Source organism: Sinocyclocheilus anshuiensis, unplaced genomic scaffold, assembly GCF_001515605.1.
Source record: "Sinocyclocheilus anshuiensis isolate Anshui unplaced genomic scaffold, SAMN03320099.WGS_v1.1 scaffold145, whole genome shotgun sequence".
Classification (NCBI taxonomy): Eukaryota; Metazoa; Chordata; class Actinopteri; order Cypriniformes; family Cyprinidae; genus Sinocyclocheilus; species Sinocyclocheilus anshuiensis.
Window position 1 is genome coordinate 2,791,990 of NW_015537973.1, and position 10,719 is coordinate 2,802,708.

General features: G+C 37.8%; 1 protein-coding gene across 2 annotated transcripts; it reads left to right on the forward strand.

Moving 5' to 3' along the window:
* Positions 1 to 1,097: 1,097 nt before the first annotated feature.
* LOC107671567 (serine protease HTRA3-like) lies at positions 1,098 to 8,350 on the forward strand. Of its 2 annotated transcripts, XM_016464489.1 has the most exons (10): positions 1,098 to 1,681; positions 3,200 to 3,299; positions 3,562 to 3,784; positions 5,818 to 6,012; positions 6,119 to 6,151; positions 6,232 to 6,346; positions 6,626 to 6,685; positions 7,514 to 7,571; positions 7,781 to 7,876; positions 8,034 to 8,350. In XM_016464489.1, exons 1-10 carry the CDS (start codon positions 1,264 to 1,266, stop codon positions 8,200 to 8,202), a joined length of 1,467 nt encoding a protein of 488 aa, XP_016319975.1. In that variant the 5' UTR covers positions 1,098 to 1,263; the 3' UTR covers positions 8,203 to 8,350. The 2 variants fall into 2 exon arrangements, with proteins under 2 accessions (XP_016319975.1, XP_016319978.1); XM_016464492.1 differs by lacking the exon at positions 6,626 to 6,685 and having other exon boundaries at positions 1,601 to 1,681.
* Positions 8,351 to 10,719: the final 2,369 nt, after the last annotated feature.

Below are 10,719 nucleotides of genomic sequence, written 5' to 3' on the forward strand. Positions count from 1 at the left end.
TTTAACCTCAGGAATTGTCATATCAAACGCATACACGTCATTAGCCTACATCAGCGCGTGATGCACTCTATGGAAAAACCTCACAGAGAATTAAAGTCGTAGCTCATTGAACAAACTAGACACCTGAACTGTACTCTGGAAACCGACGGAATGCAGGTAATTCTGTTTGCAGCTACAGTGCTCTTTATGCACGACCTCGCCGTGGCTGAGCCGAAGACGACATGTCCATCCAAGTGTGATGTGAGTAAATGTCCGAGCCCGAGCTGTCCGAGCGGTTATGTGCCCGACCACTGCAGCTGCTGTCTGGTGTGCAGCCTGGGCGAGGGCGCGCCGTGCGGGCGGCAGGATGATGCTCCGTGTGGCGACGGGCTAGAATGTAGATTTCCAGCCGGTAAGCGACTTTCCAAAGGTGTTTGCCAGTGTAAGAAAACTAACAGAATGTGTGGCAGCGACGGAAAGACCTACGGGAATGTGTGCAAGATGAGGGTAGCCGCGCTTAAAGCGCAACAGCGAGGGCTCCCCGAAATAACCCAAACTCACAAGGGTCCATGTGCACCATCAAGCTCACAAGACATTGCTGGTTACTGTGACACTCACAGTATTTCTTAAATTACTGCAATTTTGACTGAAACTACGGTATTCTACTGTGAACTAGTATACAGTAATTTCCTGTGCACAAACACAGTAAATTACTGTAGATTTCACATGAATTTTTTTTTACAGTGAAGACAATAAATGCAGCAGAGTTAACTAAGATTTCATCTCTGTACATGAGTATATTATCCTGTATTGTGCAGATCGACACCCCAATCAACATCGTCGTATAGGATTGGCTGTTGCAAAGCATTTTACATCCACTTCATAAAATGTATATAGGCTATGCGAATACTGTTCTAATCTGAGGTGTCTGATCTGTGCTTGAGTAGCCTAATGACTGTGTGTTCTGCTCTTCTCTCCTACCTTGCACTGTGTGAGTATATTTAGCCTTCAAAAACAGCGGGGTGGAGGGAGTAGCCTAAGTGCGTGTCTGAGTACGAGAAATCAGGGAGATTTATCCAGCACTGTATTTTAAAATGACATAAAACCACAAAGAAGAGTATACGAGATTTACGTTTTAACCTCAGGAATTGTCATATCAAACGCATACACGTCATTAGCCTACATCAGCGCGTGATGCACTCTATGGAAAAACCTCACAGAGAATTAAAGTCGTAGCTCATTGAACAAACTAGACACCTGAACTGTACTCTGGAAACCGACGGAATGCAGGTAATTCTGTTTGCAGCTACAGTGCTCTTTATGCACGACCTCGCCGTGGCTGAGCCGAAGACGACATGTCCATCCAAGTGTGATGTGAGTAAATGTCCGAGCCCGAGCTGTCCGAGCGGTTATGTGCCCGACCACTGCAGCTGCTGTCTGGTGTGCAGCCTGGGCGAGGGCGCGCCGTGCGGGCGGCAGGATGATGCTCCGTGTGGCGACGGGCTAGAATGTAGATTTCCAGCCGGTAAGCGACTTTCCAAAGGTGTTTGCCAGTGTAAGAAAACTAACAGAATGTGTGGCGGCGACGGAAAGACCTACGGGAATGTGTGCAAGATGAGGGTAGCCGCGCTTAAAGCGCAACAGCGAGGGCTCCCCGAAATAACCCAAACTCACAAGGGTCCATGTGCACCATCAAGCTCAGGTCAGTCACTGATCACTTCAACTGCTTATTTTATGTGTGTCTGTGCAATATACTTTTAGATATGTATGTCATGTACATGTATATGCATGCTAATACCTGTCAACACAAGTAGATAGTACTGTAGGCTAAATATAAAACATAGCAATGTATTTAAAACATTTATCTTTAAAACCTAAATAAACATAGTTTTTTGTATATATGTTGTTTTAATAAGGTTTCATATATAAATAAAATATAGGCCTAAATTGTTGGCATATATGGTTGTTACATTCTGTAATACCATATTAAAATCATCATATAGCCTATATCATTAATTTATGTACATATACACATTTTACTATGGGGATTTTTATATATATATTATGGCTTTATCTGCCCAGAGAATGCATGTATGTGAAAACTATATATCACCTAATAGGCAACATAAATGGCATAAGTATTTCATTACATTTCCTTATGGGTAGAGTTGGTGCCGCACAGTGGATTTGGACTGGTAACTGAAAGTAGTAGCCAATCCTATGTTCACTATCAGAAAATTTCACAAATGACAGTATTTGACAGTATTTCCTGTCATAAAGTTGCAGTAGTTTGCTAAAAGCAAATATGTTTAAGACTCCAGTCAAACTGTTGGCTTACATAAGGGTTTTTCTCTTGGTGGTTGTTGAGATTAAATGACAAGAGTGGGTGACAAATACACCTGCAAATATTTTAACTTTTGCCTGATACTACATCCATGCCGATAATTGTCAGTCCAAGACCACTGTTTTGTTTCTTTATGAATGAAGCATGAAGGCACAATAGTTCTGAGTCAGTCAGCTGTGGGACAGTTGTTATATCTCCACTAGTTTCGACTTCTTGTGTGATGTCTGATTTTGTCTGATTGAGACTTCTTGGAATTTCACAGTCTCCACTAAGACAATTACTTAAACCCTGGAGAAAGTGCTAAGATTTGCATACAAGACAGAAACATCAGTGTGACTTTGGATGTTTAGTGAGATGTAGACTCTTAGTTCCTCTTATTCCAGTGCCAACTGCAGTTTCATTCAGAGTCAGAGAACATAAACACCATCTAAATGCAGCTGTTAGCCCTTTTGTACTAAAGCTTTGGAAAAGAGGAAACAACCTAGGCAGAATACCATCTGTGTCCAGCCCACAGAATCTGAGGGAAGCAATAAATGTGACACACCTAGTCACAGATGAGCAGAGATCCAAATGATTACAATGGATTTCTTATATCTGTTCTTTGTTATATGCTCAATGGGAGTGTCACTAGCACATGAACCTAACAGAACATTTAGTTCTAAGTACGGTGGAGGCCACTGATAGTTACAGTTAAAGAACTCTGGATAATTAATTAAGACCGCATTTATTTGACTAAAAATATTAGCGTATTAGAATGATTTCTGAAGGATCATGTGACACTGAAGACTGGAGTAATGCCAGTCTCATTCCAGTAGTCTTCATATCTGGCATATCATGTACTATCATTGACGTGAATGGCTCTTTCTGCTAGTATAGGTCCTGCACATCTGAACAGCCCAAGATACAAGTTTAACTTCATCGCTGATGTGGTGGAGAAGATTGCCCCTGCTGTGGTACATGTCGAGCTCTTCCTCAAGTAAATACCATTCTGGTCTTCATGATGTTGATTTGGTAATGTTTGTACTGGCGATAGCTATAGAGCTGAATACATGTGTATATATTCATTTTTGCACCTGATTGAAGATTCACAAGGAAAGGTGTTTTTATATAATCTAATAATGTTGCAATCTACATTATTATAATCTGGCAACAGTTGATTTTTTTTCTTTCAAGCACTACTAGAAAAGAAATGCTCACCTAGTCATGCAATAACCACTGTTTTCAATGTTTGTGTCCAGCCATCCGCTGTATGGCCGTCATGTACCTCTATCAAGTGGTTCTGGATTTATAATGACACAATCCGGTCTGATTGTGACCAATGCTCATGTGGTTGCTAGCAGCGCACCAGTCACAGGCCGCCAGCATCTACGAGTGCAGCTACACGATGGCCAGACATATGAAGCCTCCATCAGAGACATTGACAAGAAGTCTGATATTGCCACTATCAAAATTAACCCAAAGGTAAGAATCATTTCACAGGCATTAATGACTTTATGTGTTTAAAACAGTTCAAAATAACAGGACCATTATTTCATTTTTTAACATGTTATAGTGTTTCCCTGGTGTCTTTTATTTTTATTGTACTGTAAATGTGGAACAAAGCCTTGAGGCTGAAAAGTTTTAATCTTCAACATTTCTTGGTGTCACTTTATTTCTTTACAGTGGATTTTCCCGACACAAAACCTATTAGTCAATAGTCCAGAGTTTTTTCTTTCATAAACTTCCAGAGTATAAAACCTCAGCACAAATCATCCAAAAATGGCTACACCTTTGACTCTTAAATTTATGACTCCAGAGGCAGATTGGTTTATATCACACAATCCACCTCAAGCAGGTAGTCTGCTGCACATGTTGACCTACATTTGTGTGAGGGAATTCAAGAGGTGTTGTGTTGTAAGAGGTGTTTTGTTTCCTGATGCACATGGATCTGATTATGGAGATGCGTAAATGGTCTAGTGCAATATTTCCATAGCCCATTTTTGATTTAGAGTATCAAAGAAAAAAAAAAACATTCAGAGTAGGGACCGCTTTCGAAACAAAAATTGAGGAATGTTCCCACGTCAGAGTCTGGATCGCTTGCAGATATTTTGTTTCTGTTTATAGCAGCTCATATCATTTCCTCATCTTTTGCTCTCCAGCCTTAGACCTTTCCACAACATTGTTTTTCATATCTGATCTTTTGGACAGACTGCCCATATGTTTTTGGAAGTAATAGAATAAGTTCAGTTTGCTCAGGTAGTGTCATGTTGGCCAAGTCAGTGACGGAGAGGCATAAGATCTTATGCAAGCAGTATATTAGAATGAAACAAAAACACAAGAAAACCAGGAATCCAAGAAACAAGGGCTGCATCCAAAAAGTGCATACATCCCTAGTAGGGTGAAAAACAGAATTTGATAAAAGAAGTATGTCTGAATTCATTGTATACGTAACCGAGTAGGCAAAAATTACCTGGAGGACCTACTATTTCTGGCGAGATTCTGAAGTGTGCATATGATGGACATTTTACTGTCCCATGAGGCCACAAGAGGATTCATGAATGGGAGTGAAGGGATGTAACTGACGCTAGAAGGTCATGTGATAATGAAAACATGGCGAATGTAGTATGTCCAGATTACATTCATATTACACACACTCATACTATATAAAACATACTTTTTTAGCGATTGCTAAATTATTACTTATGCAAAGTACTTACTCAAGAGAGTGCTATTTCGGATGTAGCCAAAGGTTAATATACACAGGACAAACCAGATTAACTAGACACAACTGGAAAACAATGAGACTAATGACAATTGGAAAGGAACAAGAGCCAAGAAAAAAACTATAAACTAAAAGTCCACAAAAAAAAGGACACAAGGACAGGAAAAACATGACAGTGTTATCAATTAAGCAATATTCCTTGAGCAAAAGTTGTTCATATCCCCATCCCAGTTGGGATTTTGATGTTTATTCTCAAGTGAATCAACGTCATGGAATCGCTGTTAAATTTTGATTAGATTTTGCAAAACAAATCAACGTTGATACTTTTGATTCCGTTTCAGCTTCTTTTTTCAAAAGATCTTGTTGAAATTTAGTTAATGTGAAAACATTAAACATTGAATGTCAGTCACATGCTGGCTGGTATTTTTTGTTTTTGAACAAATAATAAGTAGTGAATGATTCAAAAACTCGCTCATTAAGACAGTGGCTTAGTTCAGAAAAGCATCATAATGCTCTTACTATTTCTGCTGTATAAAAACATTAAGATATGACATATAAATATGTTACACCAAATATAGCCAGTTACTTGTTTTTTTCAATGCTTAATAAATCTTTTGAATGACAGATTCAAAGACTCACAAAGATTTATTGGCTTATAGCCACCTATTGGCATAAACTGCAACCTGTAGGAAGTGTCAAGGAAGAAAAAAAAACATTAGTGGTGCACAGATCGACTGAATCATATTTCAGTTGATTTAATTTGCATCAATTGTTAGTGTTATTTTTCTTGCAGAAAAAATTGCCAGTTTTATCACTGGGTCAGTCTGCTGACCTGAGGCCTGGTGAGTTTGTGGTTGCCATTGGCAGTCCATTTGCGCTTCAGAACACCGTCACAACAGGCATCGTCAGCACAACACAGAGAGATGGAAAAGAGCTCGGCATCCGTGACTCTGACATGGACTACATCCAAACTGACGCGATCACCAATGTAAGACAAAAGAGAATGCTGTTTGCAGGCTACAACAACTGTTTAAAAGATTGTTTTGGCTGAATTTGATTCTCTCTTTGCCTTTTTATTCATCAACAATGGGAAGTATGGAAACTCAGGAGGTCCGCTTGTTAATCTGGTGAGTGTGAATGAAGTTTTAAATCGGGTTAGATACATTTAATAGTGCTAGCTTTTTACATGATATTTCTGTCATGTTAGGATGGTGAGGTGATCGGAATAAACACACTAAAAGTGACTGCAGGGATCTCTTTTGCAATTCCATCAGACCGAATCAATAAATTCATTGATGAATCTAACGATAAAGAGCAGAAAGGTAAGCATCAAGCACAGAGGTATATGCACTAATTGCAAAAGTTTAATTTTTTGTTGGCAATTCCAAAATTCATCAACATAAATGTTAGCACGCAAAAAGCTGAACTGTCAATGGATGTTCATTTTCATTCGATCATATTAAGCTGAGATTACATTTTTGTGAGTGCCACCTCAAAATAATGGTCTGCCAATTGAAACAAAATGGCTACAAAACACAAATACATTATGTGTGAAACAGCTCTGTCTATTACATCCTTGGTGTCATTTACTTTGATTTCAGTCAAACAAAGGGTAGTCAGGACAAACTTCACACAGTCTCAAGCTATGAAGACTGCCTCAGGTGAGGTAATTGCTAGCAAATTTCACTTTGCTAGCTAGCGGCTAGTCATCTTGCCCGCCTGATGACATCAAACATGCAAGCTACAACAGAATCAATATTTAACTGGTCCGTCATGAAGTTAAATTACTGTGAGAGGAACTAAAGAAGATACATTGTAGATGTTTAGGCCAGAATGCTAAATTGGGTTGATAACGGTTTATCAAATCTAATATAAAATTGCTTTGCATTAATTTGTCCCAGTAATCTGCTGTTAGCTAACTGCAAGTCAATAGAACTCTTTGCTTTGGAGTTAACGAATAAAAAGGCTGTTATTTGTTCAATGCTATTGTTTGTGTGTTCAAGTCCTCCTGGGAAGTTTGTATTTATGAGTTGTCAGATGCATTCAAATCACTTTGGTTGAAGCGAGATGCTGATGTACCTATATACTACAAAAAATAGAGCAAGATTTTTTTTTTAACTCTACTATAAAAGATGACTAAAAAATGCACATCAGGTGTTTTTCCTTGTCATTCAATTTATAAAACTTCTGTTAACTGAATAGTTATTTATTATTTTATAATTGTACAGTGTTATCATATTTTATACATTCAGCTTTAAAATGATATTTTTATTAATTTCAACAAATTTACCATCAATACAGGCACTCCATCCATTACGTTCACCATGTTTTCTTACTGACATGCCCCAAACCTGGAATCTCGAGGCTTAAAAAAGTCGTAGTGGCTGTAGTGTTTATGTGCATTCAACTCGTAAATACGATCTTTCTGATATAACTTGAATGCACCATGAAATTGTACACATTTGTAAAATTAATAATTTCTCTTCCAGATGTAAAAGTCCCAAAGAAAATATTTATTGGAATCAAAATGGTCACTTTAACAGAGAAGTATGTTATGTCAATCAATCATCAATGCTTCGTCATCAATGCTTTTTTTCTCATTTAATAGTGTCAAATTTAATAAAATAAAGCCAACATAAGATGATCGCATTGCTTAAATATCAAGGTTCAATAAGTAACCTTTCTTAAAAGGAGCCATCTGTGTCTGCTTTCTTTTCCTCAGATCTAAGGTTTTCTATTTTTCTTCTTTTCCTCAGCCTAGTCCAGGGATTAAAATGGCATAAACCAGACTTTCCAGATATCGGCAGTGGAATTCTTGTCCATGAAGTTGTCCCAGACTCCCCAGCTCAGAAGTATGTCTCAGCCAAAAAATAACTTCTGTCCATCTCAGATTCTCTTTAAAATGCTTTTTTAAGATTTAACTTTAATCACAGTTATGTTTAGAAAACATCATGCACTGATTTACCCAAAACAAATCACGTCATTCTCCTTTCATCGGTTCATTTTCAGAGGTGGGCTCGAAACAGGTGATATTATAGTGAAGCTAAATGGCCATCCTTTGGTGAACACTGGAGAACTACAGGAGGCGATTCAGGAAGACATGCCCCTCCTTCTGGAAGTGCGGCGTGGTAATGATGACCTACTATTTAACATTGAGCCTAATATCCTCATGCAGTGACAACGTCAGAGATGGGGAACCAGAGGAGTGATCAGAAGGACAAACACAAGTGAAGCAGATTGCTAGAGACCTAAGTGTGCTTGAGTTTCTACAGATGAATGAAGTTAGAGAAGCAGATGTCATTGCATCTGGGTTTCAAAGGACAAATACCGAACTACTTCTGACCATTTTTTTTTTTTATTGTCTCGTAAATTGAATTTCCTTCAAGACTGAGTTGGACTGACAGAGATCAATAATCATTTAGAAAAATAAAATAGCCAATTTGTCGATACACTTTATACATAGGCTACTGAATGTTTTTGGCACATGAAGTGTATTATTTTAAATGTATATGATGCTGTTGCTTACAGGAAATAACACCAGTCAGTGTTCTTTGCACACAGCTTTTGTCAAGGCAATGGCTGATATTGTCTATTAGTTTTATTGAAAGCATAATATTTGTAAAATGAATATGTATTTTGATAAGTGACTCAGATATTATTTTTTAAAGTTGACAAAGTGTCTGACACTGTTTTACAATTTACAAGGACTTTAATGATTGTAATCAAATGTTTAGGATGATCACAATTATTTTACTTATTTGTATCACACAGTGAATTCTGGAGCAGGAACAGGCAGAATAAATCCAGACTTTGTGACATTAGTTCAGTCCTTTAACATCCTACACAGAGGAATAAATAAAAAGAGCTACATATATTATTTTTATGTTTATATTTATTTATTCATTCATATTTCAGAGTGATGACAATCTTGTGGGGATTGGCTTTATAGATTATGCCAGTAGATGAAGACAAGTGAAAATCTTTGTGAGCGAGTCATTTGAATCATTCATTCAACCAATTCATTCAAAAATGACATGGTTTAGATGGTTAATTGTATCATTTACTTAACCGATTTGTTCAAGCACACTGAATCGTTAAGCTACAAAACACCGCTTTTTGTTGCTTGTGTGGCAATGGTGGCTTTGGTTGGAACTATTTTTGGTTTGGTAACAGACAAAGCAATAGTTAGAGTAAATTCTGGTTGTTTATATTGGTAAATTTTTTCCAGTCCTCTCAATGGCAAAGTTGAATCAGTAGTGTAAGAAAAAAAGTTGCAGCTATATGTAACCGGGTGAACTACCAAGAACACACCGAAAAAAAAGAGGTTTTTCTTTGGGTTTATTCTGACTGCTGTGTTGATTAAATGACAGCGGTCGATGGGAGCAAAGTTTAATGTAACGAAAGATAGGGCTGCACGATTAATCGAATGCGATTGTCATGCACATCTTGTCAGTAAAGCCGGTTCTGTGATTAGTAGTAAATCTCAATCATCTTCTTTCAGATGGAGCAGCATTTACTACACAGAGCCCTAGTTCTCTGACAAGCTACGCAAAAAAAACAAAAACAAAATTCACACACAATATAATCGTACGCTTATGAAATCGAAGAAATCGTTCGCGATAATGACAGCTGTTTGTGTAGCTTCTCAGTGAACTACAGCTCTGTGTAGTAAATGCTGCTCCATCTGAAAGCACGTGAAAATACCACATTTAATAATGTTTTCACTCCAAACTTCATGTCAGTCGAGTGTTTGAAATAAATCCTTCTGTGAGATGATGTGGCTTCTTACACAGAATAAGGCACGCAACTATTTCATAGTATTCTAAGCAGTGATAAAGGCTATGTCGATTAGCATTGCATTATACATATACTTTATTATAATGAAAATGATAAGAACTCAGATAAACCATATATTGCCGTAGTCGTGTGTTTATTCGTCACGTTGAATCAATGAAAGCATTTAAATCTTCAGTTTATTCAGCAACCGCTATAGGGATTTCCTGGGTTTCTTCTGCGGGGCGTATTTGGACTTTCTGCGTGAGAGCGCCCTCTGGCCATCGGATGGAGATTTACTACTGATCACAGAACCGTGCTTTACTGAAAAATACGCATGACAATCGCAGCTTCTGTCTAATCGTGATTTCGATTTCATTTCGATTTATCGTGCAGCCCTAACAAAAGATAAAAATAAAAAAACGATGTCTAATTCAAATGGGGTTTGGAACCTCACCCAAAAGGTGTTACAAAAGAATCACAAAAGAATCTTTGGCGTTACACACCAAAAGAATCTGGCACAGTGCACAGTAACTTTAAATTTGATACTGAATCATATACAACAAAATTTGTCTTTAGACACAGTAGATAGACGCCAAATCCAATAAACTAGGAGATACAGAATGAAATCTGTAACAATTAGTGTTGTCAAAAGACCCGGTACTTCGGTACCAAGTCGGTACTAAAAAAATGTAAACGTTACGGTACCAGGTTTTTTTTTTTAAGTACCGGTGGTACCGAGTACCTGGTCAATCCAGTTCTTAATGCGCTATCCGAAAGGTGCGCAGATGCGCTCTCTTCATAAAAGCACTGAGACATGGCGACATCAAAATGAGGAAACACATCAAACTAACAAAACACTTTAAAGACAGACACCCAGATCAAATGAAAGAGTTCAATTAATTTTCATTTTAATTTTTAA